General features: G+C 35.1%; 1 protein-coding gene across 4 annotated transcripts in view; it reads right to left on the bottom strand.

The window, feature by feature from the left end:
- Positions 1-4,698: 4,698 nt before the first annotated feature.
- Positions 4,699-24,746, bottom strand: part of LOC129752380 (uncharacterized) — a 238,786-nt gene continuing 218,738 nt past the window's right edge. For all 4 annotated transcript variants that reach the window (XM_055748168.1, XM_055748171.1, XM_055748169.1 and 1 more), the window contains 2 exons: positions 17,631-18,311; positions 4,699-5,094 (listed from right to left, as the gene is read on the bottom strand). In XM_055748168.1, the coding sequence (XP_055604143.1) occupies positions 4,928-5,094; positions 17,631-18,311 (848 nt within the window). In that variant the 3' untranslated portion in view covers positions 4,699-4,927. The remainder of the gene's footprint in view (positions 5,095-17,630; positions 18,312-24,746) is intronic.

Below are 24,746 nucleotides of genomic sequence, written 5' to 3'. Positions count from 1 at the left end.
AACTCGATTGGATTTGAAACAGAAAAGTTATTGCGGTTCAAAGGCCGCAAATTTTGTCCAACACGCAATGAGTACTTTTTACGCATTGCGTTTAATACGACAATTTTCGACACAAATACAATCTTTGAACCGTAATAACTTTTCTGTTTCAACTCCAATCGAGTTACAGTCTTCGGGTGAAATATTTGTCTCAACTTAGGCTTTAAGAAAATCAACAATAAAAAGCAATCAGCTAGTGATGAAAAAAGTTATTGATGAAAAACCAGTATTTTTCGTTCCTTTCGGGCAAAATATCTCAACATTTTATTCACGTTTGAGACTTAAGCAACGCTTCCCTATGGTCAGATCTTCCTGAAACTTGGCATGTGACCTTCTGGTAAGCTAATAAATAATTTTGACTTGGAGCGAGTGAGATTTATCATGTTTCATTCTTACTATACTATGATAAGTGTACTGCGGTTCGTTAAATTATTAAAAACTCCGAAAATTTCAGTTATGGTAAAGTAGCCATAACTTCGTCAATTTTTAACCGATTTTGATAAACATCCAATTGAAATCTTTGTTTTAAATTTACATTCAAGCACAAAAGAAAATCAGATTTTTTAAATGCTACCATCGAGTTTAAAACTTTCGTTGAAACAAGATTTTTTCTAAAAAAATGCGTTTTTTACAGTTTTTTTTCTCATAAAGTCACTAATATCAGCAATAATGTTGGTCAAACGCAAAAACAGTGTTCAGTTGATCGATAGAAAACTTATGCACCTTCAATATGCAAAATAGGGATTTCAAATTACGGTTATGTCGTCCGAGATATTTTAATCTAAGTACAAGAACTTTTTTAATTTTTTCGAAATTTCATATTTGGAGCATAACTTAAAAACGGTTCTACTGAGATTTTTTTGAATTTCATTTTCGGATTCAGCGCCCGATTTTACATCAAAAATGTTGGTCAGTTAATCAAGTTCACGATTTTTTTAAAATTTTGTAAACTAGTGTTATTAACCTTTTGTCAAAATTTGGAGAGAAGAAACACATCTGATAATGACGAAGGCTGAGGATAAACTGTGGCTTAATTCCTCATATAAGACATATGTTCGTCTTCATCGTATCTAATAATATTGACAGAATATTTTCCATAACTCTTAATTTGGATAATGGAAAAATTTCAGACAGATGAAATATATTTTAAGTTGTGACTAAAGATACCCCTCGAGCTATAATTTGCATATTGCTTGCGTTTGAATGACTTTTTGATAATTCATGTAAACATTCTTTTTTCATGTTAGAGAGCAAAACAAAACTCAAATAGTAAGCATATGAGCATATTTTTCTTATGAACTTTCCCATAGATCCAATTTTCGAGTGCTTGTTTAATTATGTTTGTAAATATAATTTTCAATGCGAAAAAATGTTGATGATTTTCGTATTTTGTATAGTAAGGCTCGTAAAAAATGTCATTGACTACATGACTGGTTGTTAAATAGCAGAACATTTGAAGGAATTTTTTCATCATTTATTTTTTTAGAATTTCTTCATACCAGCACAAGGTAACCACAAAGCAATTTAATGATTTAATTTTTCAATTGAAAAAGCAAATATGTATTTGGGATGATTTTTGAACTAACAATTGTTTTGAATTTTAAACTTAATTTGAAATTCTGATATTTTCTTCTTTCTTAGTTGAAGATTGCGAAATTATTTGACTTATCGATTTAGAAATATCAAAGAATCAATTTAGTTTGAATCTTATCTAAAATTCCGTCAAAATTCCTGTTTTTACAAATTCGGAAAAAATAAACGAGAAAAAAACTTCAACCACTTTTTTTTCAAAATTTTTTGCCAAAAAAAGTGCACAAATTTTAGCTATTTTAAAAAATAATCTAAAAAACTAAAGCTAGTAGAAAAATAATGGATATTTGGAATCAGCGCTTAAAAAATATTCTTACTTGATTCTTATATTCTTTGAGCCTTTGAAAATGTGAATTATGTTGCGTTGTGAAATTAAAGGAAAATGAAATGAAGCATCAATTTATAATAACATAAGGCAAAAAATTTTAGAGCTTAATTTAACTGATTTCGCAATGCTTACTTCTAATATGCATATGATTTTATCTCAGCTCTCGTTTCTGAGATTCAAGGCTGATCTATGAAAATGGGAAAAAACTCATTGAACAAATTTGATCATTTTATAGAAAGAACTGAAATATATTAGAAATAATTTTAAAATAAACTTTAAAATCTTTGGTATACTTTCTCGATGATTTCGAGTTATTTTGACTTTGGTATAAATTCACAAAAGTTCTTTTGTTTTTTTTTGAGGTTTACAAAAATCCAGGAATTTGATGAAATTTCAAAGAAATGCTAAACCGAAATGATATTTGTAGTCTTCAACGAAGATGTTAAGTAAATTAAAATCTTTAATACCAAATTCTCTCAAACGGCCTTATGTAACGTCTGGAATAGTTGTTTTTCTATTAATTTTTGAAATACATCCAGCATTACATAATTTGCTAAATCACTGCAATGCAGTGTATCTCTTAAACAAGAGAATATAGACAAAATCTGGATCCTTCATTGAATAAATGATAAATATTAAAAAGATTTAAAATCAGTTTTAAGTTCTATGTAGGTGCTTAGGCTGAAAATCTATGACTAATTTCATTAAAAATTGGTTAATTTTAAAATTTTCACGAGCCATAGTACAAAAATCTGATAAAATATTTTATTTTCGATTCCGAAATCTTCCAAAATCAGTTATTAAAACATATGCACCAAAACTACTGTTACCTTGTGCAGTTAATACAATTCTTAAATTGCAATTGATAAAATCTGAAATTAGATTAGAAATTTAAATTTAAATTATGGTTGTATTAATGATCTGCAAACAATATTAACGCTTTGATTATTGTGGATTCGAATAACTCAAAAATCACTCCAAGATCTTTTGAGAGATTGCCTCGTTTCCGCGAAAATATTCGAGTGATAGCGGGATAGTATACATTGTTATTGCGAGTGAGTATTTTCAATTCTGACGCTTAATTTTAATGTTTATCGTCAAAGCACTCATTTCTTGATATTAAAACAGAGTTAGTTTCAATTCTAACTATCCTTCCTTGACTCTAAAAACTTCGAAAAATTCAATAAAATCAAGAATACAAAAGGTGAAATAACTTCCATCTTCCTAAATTTGTTTTTTTCGTGTTGTAATCTTTTGGATTCTTGATTTTTTTTCGAAATTTACATTAAATACTTCAAACTTTGTTTATTTCCCCCTTCGGGTTTTTAGAAATTTCGAAGGGGGGGGGGGGGAGGGTTGACAAAAGAAGAAATTGATATTTGTTCCAGCCTTATTGAATAATCTAGTGAGATTAATAACCTTTTATTAAGAAAAAGAATTGAGAGATTTAGAGATTCTTTCTGTCTAAATCATGTCAAAAGCATATCATGAAATGTATAATGGAATCTCTTCTTTACATATTCATCATCACATATTCATCGTATCATTTTTGACAGAAAATGATTCACATTGACGAAAAATAATTGAAAAAAAAAATTAGTTGCCTTTCTATGTTCACATGTCTGTTTTTAATTTTTTAATGTATGGAAAAAAATTGAACTTTATTAACCCTCTTAAAACCAACCCCGCTCAGTCAAATCAGCATAAAATTAAAGTTTTTCATTATTTAAACTTATTTTTTGAGAAAAATGTTTCTAGTTATCTAATGTTAGCCCCTGTTCGACTTTTTGAGCAGATTGGACAACTGCCACATCTAAGAAAAACATAAGATAACTGGAAATGGACCTATTTTTCACAAAATTATCATTTTGGTAGCATAAGCGTGGAAAATAACTAATGACAGTTAGGGCTAAAACTTATTACCATTCTGAATTACTTTAAAAAAAGATCGTAGATTAAATAGGAAAGAAGAAATATAAAACTGGCCAAAAAGTGGTATTGAGAAAAACCGACAACAAATCAAGACTTATGTATGTTAAAAATTTGAAACCAAAAAAGGCAATTTACGATAAAAAATTTCGTAGAAATAAAGTGAAATGATATCACCAAACTAAACTTTTCTAAATTGATTAACATATCTTCTTTTGCCCAGTAAAAATTTCCACGGAGTGGAAAATTTTGAACATTCAAGGGGTATACCGACTAGGAAAAGTTCTAAATTTTCATACAAGTTTGAGCGTTTTCGTTTATTTTATACCACTTTTTCCCGCTTGGTGGGGGAAAAGGGGTTGATCACCCCGATCACCCCCACCCCCTCCTCCTTAGGAACGCGCATATATTACCGTGGACTACTTCGTGTACTCACATTATTGAATTTGAAAACATTGCGCTGAGAAGTGGCTCCAGAGAGTAAAGAATTCATAATACCCTTAAGTTCGACTAAGCAACTAATTTCTGCCAGCTTTTCAAATAAATTATGATCTATTTTGAGAGGCATAACCTAAACTGGCTAAGGAAACAAACATTATCCAAACATGAGTTATTGGTAGAGTTGTTTAAAGGTATGTTTAAAAATTATTAAAGTTTCCATGATTTTCAAATCATTATCTGCGATTCAATGAACTACAAAGAAGTTTACAAGATTTGGTTTCTTTTCTAATATTTCTAGAAACGACTGAAGAAGGCTTCTCTAAGTTCTATTTCTGTGAAATGATGAAAACGCTCTCAGGATTCAAACTCACCTCAAAAACTCTGCTGGGACAACATTGGAAATCCTTTGCTGATGGAAAAACGAAGCGCTTTAAATCCGTTTCGATGCACCGAAGGGAGAGACGAAACTCAAAAACCAAACAAAGCAAAACAACTTCTATCTTCCATTTCTACAACTTATGGCACACTGCTGCTTCGTCGTCCTCGTCGTCGTCGTCTTCGCTTTCTTTCACCGGCAGTAGTTCATCGACCGACCGGATTTTAGAACCCGGCACCGTCCAGGATGTCGGGCAAAATCAACGGCGGACAGTTGAGCGGGGTGCAGGTGACTCTGGGCTGCGGGTCATTTTCCGGACCGGCCACACAAACGCAGTGCAGACAGTTGCCCGTTTCCTGCTTCAGAACGGCACCGACAGCGTACGAGACTCCTGGTGAATGAATCCGAAAATGGATTCATCGAAATGAGAAAGAAATGAGAAAGAATCTATCAGGTGCTTTAAGGACTTATTGCTTCGCATTGAATGATTTCTTCTTTCAATCATACGAATAATATAGGAAAGGTTTTGACATTTTACACTGGGATTTTTCAAATTCAATGGAAATTTGTTCCAATTAATTCCATTGAAGGTTAACCCCTCATTGACAGGACCAAAATTTCCAACAAACGCTCGCTTTGAACATTCTAGTTTAATTATATGACAGGACTGAACATCAATTTGAATACCCGGAAATAATTAACCATGCCCAAACCCAATTAGCCGTAGTCAAATGGACGGAATGGGTTTGGGGAAAATCCAACCCAGGTACCAAAATGGTCTGGCCACCCACCACATAATCGTTGTTTATGCTCAATTTGGGAGGATCGGTTTTGGGGCCAGGCTAATCGGCCGAACATCTGAATGTGAGACATGCCTAACGAGAAGCTAATCTCGCCGATGCGGATCAGTGACCTTTCACCGGAGCTAATAATGAGTCAATCAATGGGCTTAGTATATGGTGGTATGGGTATGGAAGAATGTTGTTGATATGAGATTTTAAATTTTGTTAATTTAAGGTGCAAGAGAATATTAAAAAACAACACAGGGCAAAACCACATTTTCCCGAGATACAAAGAATTTAAAAGATGATTTAAAGAAATTTGGTGGCGCTGCATTCAACTATGATACTGTCAACTGGGGCATCAAGTAACACTTTCCAACTGCAATGGCTTCTAAAAACGTAATGTCCACAGATAATCATAATTCAAAAGTTTTAAGGTTGATGGAATATCAAATTGACGTAGTCAGAAAAATTATTGGTTTCACGAGCTTTTTTGAAATTTGCAAATACATGCGATTTTCACCCTACTATGAAAAAGGGGTAATTTGCAACAAACTTTGTTTTTCATCAAAAGTCAAATGAAAATTTATACTGTTTGATATACTTGTGATGTCATGACGCATAAAGCACCAATTGCAGTAATATTTGGTGTGACTCGAATCAAATTTAACATTTTTTCTATCAAAATTTTTTTTAGAAAAAGTATTGTGGTACTGCATACATTTAGGGGTAAAACTGCTACAAAAAATATTACTAGCTGAAATCATTTGCAGAAAAATCGGCGATTGTTGGAAAATATTTTTACACCAACAGTGTTGGTATAGAAGAACAAAAGCAACATACAGTTTGTAGGTGATAATCAGTTAAATTGAGGAAATTTATTAAAAATTTCAGCTGAAACGATTTTTAGTTATGTTTTAACCATAAGTGCAAACGGTTTCCAGTCTTCATCAAAATATTAAAATTAACTAAAATCTTTAATTTAAAAAGGTCAAAAATGTTTATTTGTTTTTTCAGAGTAAGAAATAGTTTTGTGATTTTTTGTTAGTAACTGAATTTTAGGAACTAGGAAAATTCTGAATATTAAGTTCATAGTAAAAGTAATAAAAATATTACTAACAAAAAGCTTATTTAAGGGGGGTCGATATTTTTGATTATTAGAAAAAAAAATCGGAATCTCATAAAACCGAAATTTCAAGAAAATCGTCTTAAATTTTTTCGAGTTGTGTCCCCTTTAAGCTGATTTTTTATGGGGCGCCCTTCCATAAATAGTGGGAATTTTGAAACTTTTATGCAAACCACCTCTGTCCCGAAAAACTCACGAATACCAAGTTTCCCTTTATTTCGAAGGTCGTTTATACGTGACGGTGCTACATAAAAACGAATACATCTTTTATAAAAATGGGTACCGTAAACTGGGGTGACATTAACCCGCGGGGTAAATTTGATCAACATGAAATTTTTCCACATAATTATCAATAACTAAGTCTGAAGTTGGAATATCTCATAACTTTTTTCTACTTTTAAAAACTTATAGAATTTAATATTGTGAAAAACTTGGTTTGTTTTTGAAAAACATCAAATGAAAATAAAAATCTAATTTAAATATCTTGACTCATTTTTATATGATTTGTGCTTACGTAAGAACTTTAAATATCTTGAAATATCTATTTTTATCGGAGGCTTGCAAACAAAAACCCTTCCTAATGAAATCAAAACGTTAAGAAACAAACAGATTGATTTGTGTGAGATTTCAACTTTTTCCGTAGTATATGTATAGTTTTGCTGCAATTTTTATTGCAATTTGAGGTAGATTTTTGTAATTTAAAAAATAGAGACATTTTCCAAGAGTTTGCCAGCCAGGAAAAAAGGCAAGAAACCCTATCAAATGGTAAAGATTGAAAAAAAAAAATAAAAGAGGAATAGTGCGAGGGCTTAGGGAACTGAATAAAGCCAAAATTTCATTTGATTTTATAATTTAAATTTAATAAGTTAGGTTAAAAAAAATAGCTCCTTAATTTATGCAGCATTATTATCCTTCTTTCAATTTTAATTGTTTTTCGGTCTTAATACATTTAGGCCCGTAATGTTGTTTTTTTAACCGCAAATAAATCTAAACCAAGAAACACTAAAATTCAGCATTCTATATCTCAGTATTCACTGGACCAAAAGTTACAAATTTAGTATCTTTGAGCCACCGAAAGTGTTGTGTTTAATTTTGTAGAGTTTCATGATAAATTTCATATGAGGCTCTCAAAGTCAAAGGGATATAAGTGACAAAATGGTCGATTTTGAGTGAATGATGCGAAACGGTTTTTCACATTTCAAACTATATTTGATGATTTTTCCGGATTTTTAGAATTTTTTCACATACTGTCACATTTGATAGAAGAATACAAATTTTCAAAAAATCTAAGGAAAAGGCCAAACACATCAATTAAAAGCGTATTTTCTCGAAATAAGCTTTTATGCACTTATACCCCTTTGGCTGCAAAGGCCTCATTTGAGTTATGTCTCTAAGAGTAGCTCATTCCCAGAAATAAAAGGACGAAAATTCTCTTACTTGGTCCGCAATTTGTTAACTGTTTGTTTTGCTTCAACTGATGTTTGTTTTATTTATTTTGTTTGATTATCTATTCTTTTTATTTGTTTCATTTGGTTTAAAATACCTAAATGATCCGAACTGCCTTAGTATTTGATAAACCAGAATTTGTGAATATTATGAAGGTTTTTTGTATCCTTTATTATCAAGAAAACTCGTTAAAACCGTCAAAAATAGAAACTGATCAATGTTACCCCAAAGCATCAAATTCTAAACAGAGCTGGAATCGATTTTTTAAATCCACTTTTTTAATAGTCTAATAAATTTCTGCAAGCATGTTTTACGTTCATAGAAGTCCAGTACTGGTTTTAAAAATATGAATAGCATAAGATATAGCTCAGTTGGCAAGTTAGTTGCTTCCCGAGCCGATGTCCGTGAGTTCGAGCCCAAGAGTTACCAGAGGTAACCAAGAAACAAGGGCATACTTAGCTAATTTGCAATATTTTTTAAAAGTAATGGAGACATTCCATCAGGTCCGGATCCTTTGGAGCTATCTAGGAAGCAAGTTGATTTGTGTATTTCCTCAAGGATGATTCAATCTACCACAGTTAATGATGATGAGTTGAAAAGCTAATCGAAGAATGCAGTTACGCGATCGGCTTCCGCAAAACAAGAGTAAACGCTTTGGGAAAAAAAATTATTTAACAAATTACATATTTCATGATAATTATTACCGTTCGAGCTATCCAAGTGCTGACGAGACGGAAAATTATTACTTTCCAATTTTGAACTCGCATACTTCAAGAAGCTTCCTGGGCTGGATTTTATGTTTTCTAATTGTATTCTTCGAAGGAGTTATTAATTCATATGGCTAGTTGGTTGCATGCTTCTTGATATTCTAAATCAGAGGTGAGCAACCTTTTGAGTCAATGGGCCAATTTGAGTTTGGCAGGCCGCATTTAAAATAACGCTGCAAGTAATCAGCAGTTCATAATTACATAAGACCATTTATTTTTATAACTATAAATATCTGGCGAAAAAAAATAAAAAAAATAAAAATAAAAAAAAATGGATTTTTCATCATTTAACAAATTTTAACAGGCTATACAAGCCGAAATTGATTAGGTAGATCATTAAATAAAAGTCAGTTTCTGTAATCGTTCTAAAATTATTAGTTTTTTTTCAATAAGGCAATTTGATTTTTTGCCATACCATCGTCTTTTTAAAGATAGGTATCATTTAATTAACTTTTTTTTTTCTAAAAAAACGGGAAATTTTCCAAGGTTATTTTTTTTTTCATTCGAAACCGCTATCTTTTCAAAGTTGGACGTTGATTGGCTGTTTAAAAAATAAAATTAGCGATCTAGGCCCTAATTTTTTATTAAACGGTGAAAAAAATATTTTTTGTCATGAAATTCGTAATAAGATGGTGAGCAAAACCTGTTTATATCCAAAAAAACTACAATTCCACAGATTATTAAACAAATTTTTTCAAAGAGCCTTGATTACAGTTTACATTCTTAATTGGTTAATTGATTCTAAATATTCGTAAAGATTTTCTAAGCTAAATTTTCATACTACGGGGAAAGGAATAGGATGAAGAATTCTGCATTTTAAAAAAATGTTGGCTCACAACTATGAAAATCCGGAAGAGAAATCATGTACCTGGGGATAAATTAACAACGATTGAAGATTGGATTGGGAAATGCAAAATTCAAGACTGAAAAACTGTAGAACGAACTGCATCATCTAGAGATTTCAGAACCGGTTGAAAACAAAAGCGGAAGAAAATATATTCAGTTTTATAGAATGTATAAATAAAGTTTAAAATGTGGTTGGCTCACAATGATAAAATATCAAGAGTCTTTGTATTTAATTATGTAGGAAAAAAACTGGGATAGGATTTGTATCGCTGATTTAAGAGAATCTTTTGAATTTGTTATTTTCAATGTAAAAATATTCAATTTCTCGTAACAAACATATTTTAGTTGTTGAGGATTCATTTTTTTTCAGAACTTAAGTGTCACGAAAATAGCGGCTTTAACCTAATTTGACTTAAAAAAATTATATTTTTAAACAAAATATCTGTTGATCAGATTTATCATACAGCTTCATCTTTGACGGAAGTGGAAAAAATAATAATCTTCGGCATGTGCTTATAGCAGCCATATTAGTCAAAATATTTGACTGGCATTTTATGACAACTGACAATCTTTAGTACGAAAATTGGAGAAATTAATTCAATTAGAGAAAAGCTTCGCGGGCCGCACAAGAAGGTCTCGCGGGCCACAAGCGGCCCGCGGGCCGCGGTTTGCTTATCCCTGTTCTAAATCATTAGCTAGCGATGGTGTCTTTTCAGTTTCTATGCGCTTCCTGTTTTTTATTCCTGAGATTTCATTACAGCATGAAGTATTTTGTTTGGTTTGACCGAAAGCATCAAACGAATGGGAAATATTGAACCATTCCGCTAGACCAACCTATGGTTATTTGTTATTTATTTCTTATCAACGGATCACATGTTGATCCAAATGATTACTTAAAATTAAAATTAAAAACATAACATTAAGTTTAACTATGGGGTTCTCAAGGCCCGTATCACTTTTTTTTCGGAAAACATCCCTCGAAACGTCGAAGTCAAAATGCACCGAGAAACGGTTGAACGATCTCATTGCGCCGATGAGGGCGCTGTTAGCTCCGAAATTGTTCATTCGAAAGGGAATGTACAACCGAAGATCTAGATTTCTAAGACCACGGGGTCGTACACTAAGCGGAATAGCCTCCAGTAGCGTGGGACAGTCGGTTCGCGATGTCAGGAGGTCGGCGACGAATGAGGCACGTGTTGCTTGTCTGCGAGCTTGAAGAGTATCGATATCTATGAGGCGGTATCGATTTTCGTAGCTTGGCAAGCGAAAAGGGTCTTGCCAGTTCAGGTGTCTAAGGGCGTATCGCAAGAATCGCCGCTGAATAGCCTCGAGCCGATCGACACCGTTTTGGTAGTAGGGACACCAGACAGCTGATGCGTATTCAAGGATGGAACAATGCTGCAGTATAGGCTTTTCAGGCAATACACGTCCTTGAAGTCCTTCGCCACTCTAAAAATGAAACCGAGACTTCTGGATGCTTTGTCAATCACGTAGTTGGTGTGTGCCTTGAATTCCAGGCGCTGATCTAAGATTACGCCAAGATCATTATCGTGGTTCACACATGAGATGGGTTCGTCTCCTAGGAAGTACTCCGCAATTAAAGGATGCCGCTTACGAGAAAAGCTGATGACTGCATATTTGTTGCAGTTTAATGGCAGGCAGTTAATGTCGCACCAATCAGCGAAGAGGTTGAATTGACATTGCAGAAACTTTATGTCGTCGTGGTCGTTTATGGTGAAAAATAGTTTTAGGTCATCACCAAAGCAAAGTTTGGGGACGTCGAGGAGTGACAACACGTCGTTGAAATAAATAAGGAAAATGATCGGTCCTAGATGGCTACCTTGGGGCACACCAGAGGTGGCTGGGAACTGCCTGGAAAAGGTGACACCCGTTCGAACAATCAATTTACGACCGGTTAAGTAACTGCGGAACCAACCCAGTAGCGTACCACAGAATCCTAAGCGTCCGAATTTTCCGATGGCAATCTCATGGTTTACCTTGTCGAATGCAGCGGACAGATCGGTAGGGGAGAGTGAGGATACTTGATTTCTTAGCTATATCTCGAAACTGGAATGTCCTACAAAGATCAAACATTCTAGAAAAATGTGCCAAATGGAGCAAAACCACAATGCTTTAAGCTCAAAAAATTTTTACAAGACAATATTTTGAGTAATCGAACTTTGTTTGAAAAATTTCACGAAATGTGACTTCAAGATCTTTTTCCATCACTTTAAATTGTTCCTTACATGAAAAAAATAAGACCAAAATATTTGTTCCAATATATCAATCGTTTGAGTGTAATATGAACTTCTAATACCATATTTTCAAAGCAACGGAAAACTCTCAACTTTTTTCAAAAAAAAGTTTTCTAAAATGTTGATTATGGGTTCAATTGATCCCTAAAGTTAAAAACGGTATTTTTTTCTTCTGAACTGATTACGAGATTACTAATATTTATCCAAAAACTAGTATTTATCGAACAGTTGTCTGGAGAAAAGTGTTAATATAATAAATTTTCTCTTAATTATAGAAAGTAGCGCCTTTAAGTATGCAATGTCATTCGCATTGAGACAAAGTTATAGAATTTTCTTCTTCTGTCAGTTATAAATTGTGAAATGAGAACAAACATGACCAAATAGTCAATTGACATTCTGTATTGGGGATTTGTTTGATTTTTCCAAGGATTAGGGCTTTCTGAATAATGGATCAAGTCTCCTTCGATGGAGGATCAAGTCTCCCTTAACTTAAAAAAATATCGCAATTTTTTACTCCCACGAAAATGCTTGTAGTTCATCAACAGGTCCGAATATCGTTCTAATTTTTGGAGCATAGAAACTTGAAGTTAATCGCTGTCAGAAAATGTTAAAGTGTGCGAGTAGCTAAATTTTTCCAAAAAGATATGGTGAAAATAAGAATCAAGTATCCCCACTCTCCTCTATAGATTGCATCAGTTTGAGATTTGGCAGCAAAACTTTCATGCACAACAGAAGTGAACGTCAGCAAGTTACTTGTTGTAGAGCGTTTGGGCATGAATCCGTGCTGATCGTTGGAGATGTTATTTTTGCAGGACGTGAAAAAAGGATCCAAGACCACCAATTCAAATAGCTTGGCAATAGAACATAAGGCAGAGAATCCACGGAAATTGTTAATATCCCTCCTATCTCCTTTTTTATGAACCGGGAACATGTAAGCTTCCTTCCATAGTAAAAGGAAGATGGCTCTATCAAGCGAAGCTTGAAAAATGAGCCGAATAGGGGTCAGCAATACAGACATGAAACTTTTCAAAAAAGCAGCTGATATCCCGTCCGGGCCCGTAGAAAAGGAATTCTTGAGCTTCGCTGCTCCTTTAGAGATGACTGCCTCCTCGATTTCAATACCATTTATTGAAAAGCCCAATGGTGAAACGTTCCTGACAGCACTAAGCTAAATGTTCTGGGGATGTTGAAGCTGAAGTGAAGATACTGGAAAATTTTTGGGCAAAGAGATCGCAGATTCCACGATCAGAGTTCACCGTGATGCCGTCCAAAAGCATGTTTGAAAGTATACCAGGTTCCTTACGCTGACTATTTACGTGTTTCCAAAACGATTTTGGGCAAGACTTGAGGTTACGTTGTACGCGACGTAAGTAGTTATGGTAACAACGTTCGCTGGCTTTTTTATAAACGGAGTTAAGTTTACGGTATATGTATATCGTTAGTGTAGGATGATTTTTGCTTCTTGTAGTTTCGAAGAGCACACCTTTTAGCCGTCTTCAGTTGTCGCAGTTCAGTCGTGATCCAGGGATTCGCGTATTTCCGCTGCTAGAGCGTTTTGGAACGTGGCGATCGATGACTGGAATGGATAAATCGATCAGTTTGGGCCACCCTGTTCCAAACTTCTACATAATATACGGTGTAGAAATTCAATTTTGCCATGCTAAGCGGACAGCAATAAAGTCCGCTTAGCGAGACCAAGAATATGGTTGCCAATCAAGGAAATTCGTCAGCACAAAATGTGCCATGAATATACGGCTAAAACATGGCCCAGACTCGGCAACTAGTCCGTACACCCCAAAGTGATGCGTCTGCACAATCATATTGGTGCAGCTCTGAGCAACAATGTTGCATTCATTTAATCGTCGATCGCCACTCGAACAACCAGAAACCGGAGATGTGACCGTTTTCAACTGAAGCAGAAGTCACCGTGGAGAACAACATCTCCACACACAACGTACTAGGATATACCATCAACGGCCTCTTCGTGGTGGTCGTGATCATCATTATCATCGCCTGGCGGTGGCGCAAGAATGCGCGCCGCCTGAAACAATTGGAGGGCAGTCAGCGGCAGGCTCGGCTGGAACACACGAGCGCCGTATGATGACAAGAGATGCCAGCGACACAACGAGCGCGCACATTATGCGCTGAGCTTGCAACTTCATTCAAATCTAGACCAAATTCTGTAAGAAAGGAAAATATAGTCAGATCGTTTTGAAAAGTAGTTCGCGTCGGACGTGCCTGTCCGAGTGAATATCACCCCCTTCAAGTCGTACACCCACTCGCGTTAGAGAACCCTTGCGGAAGCAGGGTTATTTCCCATTTTGCGTTTTGGCGCGAAGATTGATTAAACCAATGACATAATTCAAAATGTATGAGAAGGTTTCAGCAGCGGTTTTAGGATTTGATAGATCAAGTTCAGATACCCAGTCGATAGTTGCCAGAATGTGAGAGATGTCGTCGAAGTTAGCGTTTTCAAAGTCGAGGTAGAAGGTCGCTGGTTTTCCTACTGTGGCGTTCAGCTTAGTTATTTCAAGTGATGCCAATAGAGCAGGGTGATGTGGGACTACTTTAATTAGCGGTGCAGGAGCGAGTTCGATGATCGGTAAACGAGATCCATCATTGGCAAAGCAAAGGTCCAGCGTACGACCGTATTCGATCACCACGCCATTAATCTGGCGCAAGGTCGCTGTACTCAAGGAGTCCTATATGATGTTTGAAGGCGCCGAAAAAGTAGAGCAGGCAGGGTCCGGATACAGAAAGCTACCATGGTTAGAGTACCGCTTCAAACCGGGCATATCGAAGTCGCCAATGACAAGTAAGTCATCTTCTGGAGCGTAGAAAGAATTACCTTCGACGATGCAGCGAGAAAACGACTCAGCGAGGGCAACAACTCTTGAGCGATCGGGTGGCAGGTACAGTTCACATACGTACAGTTTCCGGCCTACACGATCAATGCGAATCCACACAAGTTCCAGATCGCACCAGGATTTGTTGTCGATGAGCTGCGCTGGGAGATTCGACTTCACGGCAAGTAGCACCCCGCCTCCTCTGGACTTTTTGCTGTTACGGGCACTGCGGTCACAGCGGAACACTGCGTAATCAGGGCCGAAGATCTGACTTGATAGTGTGCGGTCATTCAGCCATGTTTCCGTGAAGGCGATGATGTCATAGCAGGAACACTAAGTTGCGAGCAGGTAGACGGCCAGGCAGGAATTAATACCCCCGACATTCTGGTAGTAAAGGGTTACGGAATCTAAAGGACCCAGAGCGGATTTGAAGAAGCGTGCACTGAAAGGTAGAACATCATCAGGCACAGGAATGCGATCAGGGGTATTATACTTGCCTGAATTCACAGGCTGGAGAACCCCTTCGCCGCAGACGAACTCAGGGCGGACGAACTTTGAATTCGTATTGGAAGATTTTGAAGAGTTCTGTAATGCTCAGTAAAAATAATTTCGAAATGTGTTTCCATGCAGATTTCAGCTTTTGCGACTTCTACTTTGTTTTGGAATGTTACTTCTATTAGTGTTGAAAATTCCATTACTATTCGTTTTGTTTCAAAAAAGTTACACGTGATGGAAGCCGCGAAATGAAATTTTGACAAAATTTATAAGGTTTAAAAATTTTCGATAGCAGATTTGGCTCAAATATAAGGCTTTGGTATATAGAAATAACTAGCTGATTTTACCCGGCCTTGCTCGGGTTCATGTAAAAAAAAATTAATCAAAATGAGTCGTTTGACTTTTCTAAATTTTAGAAGCTTTAGAAATTTGAGGTTCAGACCCGAGTGACCTCTGAGGGTAAAAGGTCTTTAATAAATATCATCATCATCATTTAGAAATTTGACCGATTTTTGGTCATGTAATTTTAGTCTTTTTTAATTATTTAATGAGATTATAAACTGTGTTTATCGTTTTCATGTTATTGGAAAACGTATAGATATTAGGTTTTCATTATAGAAATTTTAAATGATTTCCCATGAATGAAATCCCATCTCGAAAGACATTATTTTTACCCACCATTTTTTAGAAAGCTTGAATAGATATGTTTATCTTCAAATGATAAAACTGTTTTTTTTTATCTAACTCATCCCCCATTCAATAAAAATCTCTTTTGGAGATTATTCCACTTTTCAAGATGTACCCCGTAGGTTTTATTTACTTAGAAATTTCTAATAAGACTTCAGAACCTTGTTGAAGACTCACTTTGCATTGTAATTGTGTGTTTTTCGCTGTTTAATTTCACACTGTCTTATGATCAGTTTTAATTAAATTGAATGTTTACAAATAGTTATTTAAGTAATCAAGAACAAATAATCTCGGAACTGAAATCGCTTATTTTATAATATTATGATAAAGGTTTTTTAGCTCTATTTAAATTTTTCTATTCTTGGATACAATTATCCCAATAATTATTGTTAAGAGTGACCACTGCAAAGATTTTTAGATTCTACTTCTTTGAAATCGTAGTAATGCACGGCTGTACAATTAGTTTTCTCAAAATTGGATGGTAGAATTGAACACATTGATGACCAATAATAACTCAAAAGTTATAAATTGACCAATAAAATTTAATTGTATTAATCTAAAAACTAAAGATTTAATTATATAATCAATTTTCAAATCCCTCGTTTACATTTCCCGACGGCTATCAAAGCGTTGCAATCGTAGCCTTCAACTTATAACTCTGAATCTTATTAATTTTTCTTTCTCTAAGAGGAACTCTAAAAATATGAAACTGGTTGGTTCTAAAGCTGGATTTTATGAAAATCGGCCCATTAATTTCCAGCACTCAGTCTGAATAGTTCATTCATTCAATTCTCTGTTAACTTTCAAATTCACTGTATATTCTTGTAGTCTCTCAAAGCCCCCCAGCGGCGGTAGGGAGCACTTTGAAAACCACTACATTTCAAGTCAATATATTACCAACAGGCTAGTTGTATTTTTCAAACTAAAATGTAGGCTCTTTATTGCTTCCAAATATCTCGTACCGATAACACGTGCTTTAAACTGCAGAAGAAAAAAAGCCCGCAAAAACTATCAGCCATCAAATTTTCCATCAGCAGCAGGCTTGGATTTGCTGTCCAGTACACATGAACTCTGGCTGGATGGTTGTTTCTAATGCCCGGCCCATGGTGATGGTGAAAAAACCCCGCCAAAGGAAACGAAATTCGGTCGACAAAATGGGTGCCATGACTTTTGATTCGTGAGAACTTACTTACTTTTCCAGTAAAGAGGTAAAGGACGGGTAAACAAACAAAGATGATTTTGTAAGGGGGAGCCCCCTTCCATAAAAAGTGAGATTTTTGAAACTATTACACAAACCATACATGACCCGAAAAACCCTCGGAAACCAAATTTCACTCAATTCACACCGTCCGTTTATACGTACACCGTCACGTATAATGCAAAGAAAATGCTTCGATTTTTATAAATAAAATTTGCCATTTTTTCAAATAAATACCAAGTAGAGCGCATACTTTGGAGAGGCAATAATAGAAAACGATAAAAGTGATTAAACTACTTCACATCGCTTTATAGATTCCCACTTGTGTGTAAACAGCTTAATTATCCCCATAAAGCGTAATTGTAAAATCAATTTCCATCTAAATATTGACGATTGAAAAGGCAAATCAGCATTTCGACCACAGGCTCCTAATCGAGAACCAACTCAAAACTAATTCCATCCATAATCACCACACTTACCCATAACAACACAATGTTGTTCCGGTAAACTCGTGCCTCCGCTATCTTCACTGTTACTGTTGCCGGCCACTGTCGTTCTGGATGCTGATGACGGGTGCATCACTTGCCGGTCACTTCCGGTTCCCCTCCTACTACTGCTACTAGGGTCACTGCTTCGACTATTGCTGCCTAGATGGTCACTCAATCCCGGAACCGCCGGATAGATCAGTTCCGTTTGGTTGTCATCCAGATAGTCGCCGCCACTGCCAGAGTCCACTGTCATGGCTGACATGGCCGTCGAGTTCAGGACATCGATGACAGACCCCGAGGAAAGGGCCAACCCAGAATCAGAACCAGAATCGGTCCCTCCAGTCCGGTACGAATAATTAGAATTCTGTGTCACGTTGGTTGTCAGCGTTATCATGGGCGGAATCGGTTGGCCGCCCTTCGCCGGAAGTGCTTTGCCATCGTCCGCCGCCAAAGGATTTAGTGTGGTGCTAGCAAAGGAAATTGGCACTTCATGCTGCAATGGCTGTTGCTGCCTCTGGGAGAATTGATTTATCCCGAAGGCGTTCTCGGTCGTTTCCATGCTCCCGTCGTCAAACATTTCCACGTGGCCGGACGAGGTGATGATGTAGTGCTGCTGTTTGTCCTCTTCCACTTCCTTGATCATGCCAAAACCGAAGCCACCGAATTCGGAATCTGGAGAAGATACAAAAAACGAAACAAACATGTTGGTTGATTACAAACATTTATCAACTGAGAAAAAACATATAGGTTTTATTAAATATCTGAAGTTTCAGCAAAATTTAATACTATTTTTGCTACAATTTTGATGAAAATCAATTGGAGCACTCAGAACTAGAAATAACAATAAATAACTATAGAAAGAAGATTATTAAAATGGCCTCTGTTTTTATCTTCAGTAGCGGAAAACGGGGCATCATGCAACAGCGGGGTTTAATGCAACATTTGTATACCACAACACTTATTCAACTTTTATTTTAATATTATGTAACAACGCGTTTAAATTTTGACAGCTCTATAAGCTTCCAGTAAAAATAATGCTTTGTCTTCTGTATGTCTCGAAAATTTCAGATAACTGTGTATTATAAAACAGAACAGTTCATTATTGTAGAGAAGTGGAAAACTCTTCTTAACTTTTCACAACTGATCTGATGATATTTTTTGATCAAATTTTCCAAAAATTCAGAGAAGGTAATATATCAAACCTAGAGTGTCCATTACCCGGCCATTTTAGCGCTTCCGGTAATCAAGAAATCTGACGAATCTTTTCTCGGGAATTCTCGGGATCCCGGAAAAAATTCAAAACGTAGATTTTAACACTCTACTCCATACGAAACCTTATCTATATGGTATTTTTTTTATTTTTAGATAGTAGTAAAGCACAACATTCCAAACTTTTTTAATGCCTTAAAAATTCAATAAGAAATTATGAAACTCAGGAACCAAAAACTAAGTATCCTAGCAGACTTGTTTTATTTTTTCTGAATCGACTTCTTTTATTTATTTTAAAGAATTGGAAAGAATTTCGATAGAAGTTGGTTATTCATCAAATCTCGAAAATTTTCAAATAACTATCGTTTTGTTTCAAAATATATCATATCTTCGTTGATGATTTTGCTACTATCAACAGTTTGCGAAACGGAAGTTCTATCAATAAAAATTCTACATTTAATTTTGCTTCCATTTTGCTGTTAATAACTAAGTTTGGTCTCAACTTAATATCAAATGAAAGTTTCTGAATCCCTAATTATGCTTTATTTTGCTTCCGTGAAAAAAACAACACCAAAAAATGCTATTAGTTTGGTGTTGACGGACTCAGTTTGCTTATTATTTGAGCATCATAAGGATTCCCAATGACTTATCCTTCCCCACCTTTCTAAACACAGCATCCTGGGTCGTATGAGTTCTCTGCACCTAAAAAGATTGATTTAGCTGTTTAAGACCGTCCCTACAATGATTACATTGACTTGTAGCGGTGTACATTTAAAGCGTTGCCATTGAAGATCAGTAAGGTATATTGTACACGTTTTTTAGTGTTTTTCGATTATTTCTTCTGTTAAGGGGAATGTGGAATGTTTTATATTTTTAAAACCTGTACTGGACATAGTTGCAGAAATTTGATTAAAAAATCAATTTTGTCTGTTTTCAGAATCTGATGCTTTGGGGTAACATTGATCAGTCTCTATTTTAACGGTTTTAACGAGTTTTCTTGATCATAAAGGATACAAAACCCCTTCAAAATATTTAAAAATGCTAGTTTATCAATTTTACCTTGCTTTTCAACGTTTTCTTTTAAAAACATTTATAATCGAAAAAAGAACAACGATGCTGCATACATTTGGGGGCAAAAAATTTACAATTGCTAAATAGTTTAAGCTTCAAAATACAAATGAAATTTTACCTTCACACAGTCCCCTAGGCCCTCCAACCATTTTCATTTTCATTTATTCTTCAAATGTAACCATTTGAGAGGCTTCCTATCCATTTGTCCAATACGAGCTCACTCTTGGAAAATGTCCTTATTTTTTAAGTATCAAAAATTTATCATTAAATGATTATAAAAATTGCACTATAAATATACCTATACAAAGAAAACAAGTTGTTCTTCCACGTTCAACAACCCGTTGGCTTCTAAATGCTTTTTGGTATCACCAGGCGAGCTGTTTGATTGTGAACCTTGGAAAAAATAGATATTTTAAGATTTTGAAATTACATTTTTACTAACAGAAAAAAAATTCGAATACAAACCAAATTTTGACTATTTGATAGTCAACTAATAGGCTTTCAAGCGTAAAAAACAGTTTTCAAAAATTCAAACGAAAGGCTAAGATATTGATGATAATGTGGAATAGTTCACCAGTTAGTTCAGTTGACCAAAATAGGTCAAAGTTACCCCGGTGATCAAAGTTTCCTTGTTTTACGGTACTCATTTAAACATCTTGTGTTGTTCTTGATTATCAATTGTGCTTCGTGTATTGACCATTTCAAGATTTGTGGAGTCACTCTATGCTATGCTATGCTATGTAATGCCAAATTTTCTGCACAAGATACATAAACTATCGCACTATTATTCACAATATTTGAGCTTTCAAAAGTTTTTGTGGCTTGAGATACAGTCATTTCATGAAAATCGGACTTTTCATGATTTTCTATTCAAAATGCAATATCTCAGAAACGACACAACAACTTTTATTAAAATTTTGTAGAGTGATTATTTAGGTTTATAAAACCGAGGGATATTTCACATATTGAACATTTTGTCCAGACAACAAATATTCCAAATGAAAAGGATTTGTTACAATCTATGTCAATTCCGGTGCTTTTTGTAATAAAACTGTTCGTCCACATTTTGTTTCAAGTGACGTACTGATTGCTCGACAGATTTGGATTTTTGAAACTACACACATGACATAATTCTCACTGACTCACCGAAGTTAGGAGAAATATTCGTAATTTATAAATCTTTTCGCTTGTAAGAACTTTCACTATTACTATCACCAGTGAAAACTATAGTTGTTTCAACATTAAATTCAAATATTTAATCTGTGAAATTTTTTTCGAAAAAAGTCACTTTGTTAAACGTACTACGATTAATATAGGTATTATATCTAATTTTAATAGGAAAAAAATCTCATCTTGAAATAACTTTGTTGTTCACTTTCAATTGGAAATTTATTTTATGCAATAAAAGTCGAAAAAAAATCATAACAAATGAAAAAAAATCACCGTGATTTGGTTTCGGAGTTTTTTTTGCGGCTTTACCTCTCCGTTTAAAGAGTGGGTCGGTTCAATGAAGAATCTTTTTTTTATATGCCAACTCATCGAAAGTGAAAACTCTTATAAAAGCTGTTAATTCCAAAAATCGATCCGTAATCAGCAACTTAAATTTTATAGTTAAGAAAAAATCAAATAAGTAATTAAAGTATTTTTATTTCATCGTTGAAAGCTAGGTATATGCTTCATCGAAAGCATGATAAATATTTCCTTTATAATAATTTGGAAGTAAACATCTTCAAATCAATATTTAAAATACAAATTATAAATGCAGAAATGCACTTGAGAAACAAAGTCACAATCAGAGCCAAATAAGAAATTACTTAATTTTTAATTTCAAATATCAATTTTATCTCAATTCCATATTCATGTAATATAAAATAGTGGTTTTTATGTAAAGTGTTGAAACTTTAAGAAATGTATCGAAAAATCATTAGCAACTTTTAAAACTAGTTTACCCAAAAACTTTTTTCTGAAGTAGGCGGTGACCCGATGGCATCGCACGTGTTTGTTTTTCGTTCCAGTGAAAATTATCAATTTTTTCTTTATATAAATAGGAATTTTGTGAAAATCTATTTGAAAATGTTTTTAACGCGCAGACGGATGTGTGTATAATGATTTAAAATCGAAAGTTGCTCCTGAAAGCTTGTGGTTTAGGTTTTTTTTATGCTGCCTTGCTTTGAGTGAATGTGTTGAAGCCTGTTTGTGTTGCTGGGCAAGGGAAAATAAAGAGTGGACTTATAGACAGTTGGGCCTAGAATTTGTTTCCTAATAATTTTAAGATTTGCACTTTTAGTGATTGTGTTTTGTACGTCCAATAAATGAAATGCCTTTAGGTGAAAAAAGGTAGTCGTGATGATTCGGTTAAAAAGCTGGGGGCAGTGGTTAAGTTTGGAAATGTTGTGGGGAGGTTAGTTTTCCGGGAAGTCCCTAACTAATAGTTCAATGCGTGCTATGACCTATGACAAAAACAATTTGTCGTTTCTGCTGGTGGGTCGTTGAAAATTGCTGAAGCCAACTAATGGCTAAATGATAAGTATCTTTTCATAATAGTTATAATATGAATGATTTAAATATGTTTATATTAGTTTAATATTTAGTTGTTTTTAATAATCCATAAAAACTTAAAAGATTAGTTTTGTTTTCAAGTAACTCAAGTTTTATTTCAATTTTGTTCTGTATGCATATGTTGAATTCTGTGTACATCAACGTGGAACTGATAAAAGACTGAGCTAAATCTGGTGACTGAAGGAATTGTACAATTAGATACAACATATTTTTTCTTGATGAAAAGTTATTATTTTGATTTTAGAACATAAATGGTCACTCATTGAGCAATATTTATCTTCTATATGAAAGCTCACTTTATTCTTCTTAACGGAAGATTGCTATATTGATTGCTTAGAAAACCTTTCGAGTTCTAAACAGATCTCGAAAGGTTTTTTTTTGTACTTATTTTCTTTTGGTCTTTTTTTCTTTTCAAGAGCGAGCAAAGGCGCTTTATCCTTGGTCGATGACCAGAAATGATTGAAAACAGAAATCCACAGAAATTAAAGCTTAGAAATTTCCAATCCTTTTACTACACCAATTCTTCAAAATCCTCTATTCTAAGGTTTTGCGATTTCTGTGTACAAAATAAATCATTTCCAGCCACTGAAGAATAGTCCCTGCGATTGGCGAAATCACTATACATCAAGCTTGGTTTCTTCATCAAGGAGCATTTTTCTTAGCATGCTTCCAACGATACTGCCAATTTGAAACGTATGGTACTGGTGGTCCACGTTTCTTCCTGTTCCTGTGTTCCGGTTGTCTCTGCGTTCTCTGCTCCATGGTAGGCCCAACCATTTTATGTTTTTGATCATTTTAATGTTTTTATGTTAAAATAATTGAAAACATCAGTTTGCTTTCTGCCTTCGTCGGTATCGGACGGTTTTTTCTTTCTCTCGATATTGAGACTAAAGGCAAATGATAAGTTTTTTCTAAGTGGTGTTAGACTACCGATTTTCTCGCGATGAGCCCATCGCCCGGGGATTTTCCCGGTAGGACTGTTCCGGAATGGTTAGACCACCAGAACCTACACGGTCGACTGTACTACCTAATCCTGAAAGCTGCGGAAGGACACGAGCTGCCCAAAAATCCCTTTGTGATATCTCGATTTATCGCGGATCATGTTGGGACTATTGAAGGAGGTTTTGTTGAGCGCAAGAATAACTGGTACGTGTTGAAAGTAAGGAATAAGGACCAAATAAGGCTGCTTGCTAAATTAACGCATTTGAGTGGTACCCCGATTTTTATTGGGCGTCATCCTCATTTAAACCAAAGAAAATTTGTAGTAACTTGTAGAGAAGTTGATGGTATGAAAAATGAGGAATTACAAACCGAATTAGCACCACAAAAAATCATAGACGTTAGACGTATCACCAAGAAAACAGCTTCAGGGGTCGTAGACACACCTACACTGATACTAACAATAAACAGCACAATTATTCCAGAGTTTATTAACTTCGGTTTACTGAGAATTCGTACTCGTCCTTATTACTCACAACCCCTTCTATGTCGTCAATGCTTAAAGTATGGTCACCCAAAAAATAAATGCCAACAAAAGACACGAACTTGTAAAAAATGCTCCAATATCCACGAGAACGAAGAAGAAAACTGTACTTCTCCAAGCTATTGCCACAATTGCAAAGGAAATCATGGTCCTATCGACAGATGCTGCCCTTTGTGGGTAGCTGAAACGGCAGCGATAAAAATAAGCACCGACCAAAATGTACCTATTGTCACAGCCCGACGAATAATCCAAACCAACAGCAGCAGCACGAGCTACGCGCAAGTAGCTAAACAGAACGTTGTCCAGCCGAATGATAAAACACCCCGAACCGAAAATCTACCACCGCAACAATCGAACCAACAGCAGCAACAACGAGAAGAAAACCAACAGCAGATCAGTCAACAGAAACGCACGAGAATAGAAAACACCGCATCACATCAACGACCATCAGCCAAAGCTCCAAATGCAACGCAAAATTTGGAGCTCGAATCGCCCCCCCGGAAACGAAACCCCGCCTTGCCTCAGCCCTCAACTCAAGTACCTTCAACTCGTGAAGGTACACATGATGATGAGCTTAACACTGAGCCCAATTCCATCCCTCCAGGAGGAGCTCGAGCAACTCGAAGTCGATCACGCATCGACATCAAAAAGTGATTTTGTTCTTCCTACCTTTCCCCAATATCCTCACCCTTTCTTTGTACTCCTCCTTTAGTTTTAAGTGGAAACCCTCGGCACAAAAATACTGTAAAAGTATACGGCCTTAATAAATAAATATTTTAAGAATT

The sequence above is a fragment of the Uranotaenia lowii genome, chromosome 3, assembly GCF_029784155.1.
Source record: "Uranotaenia lowii strain MFRU-FL chromosome 3, ASM2978415v1, whole genome shotgun sequence".
Classification (NCBI taxonomy): Eukaryota; Metazoa; Arthropoda; class Insecta; order Diptera; family Culicidae; genus Uranotaenia; species Uranotaenia lowii.
The sequence above is the reverse complement of the archived record's forward strand: the minus strand, read 5'-3'. Positions and strand labels throughout refer to the sequence as shown.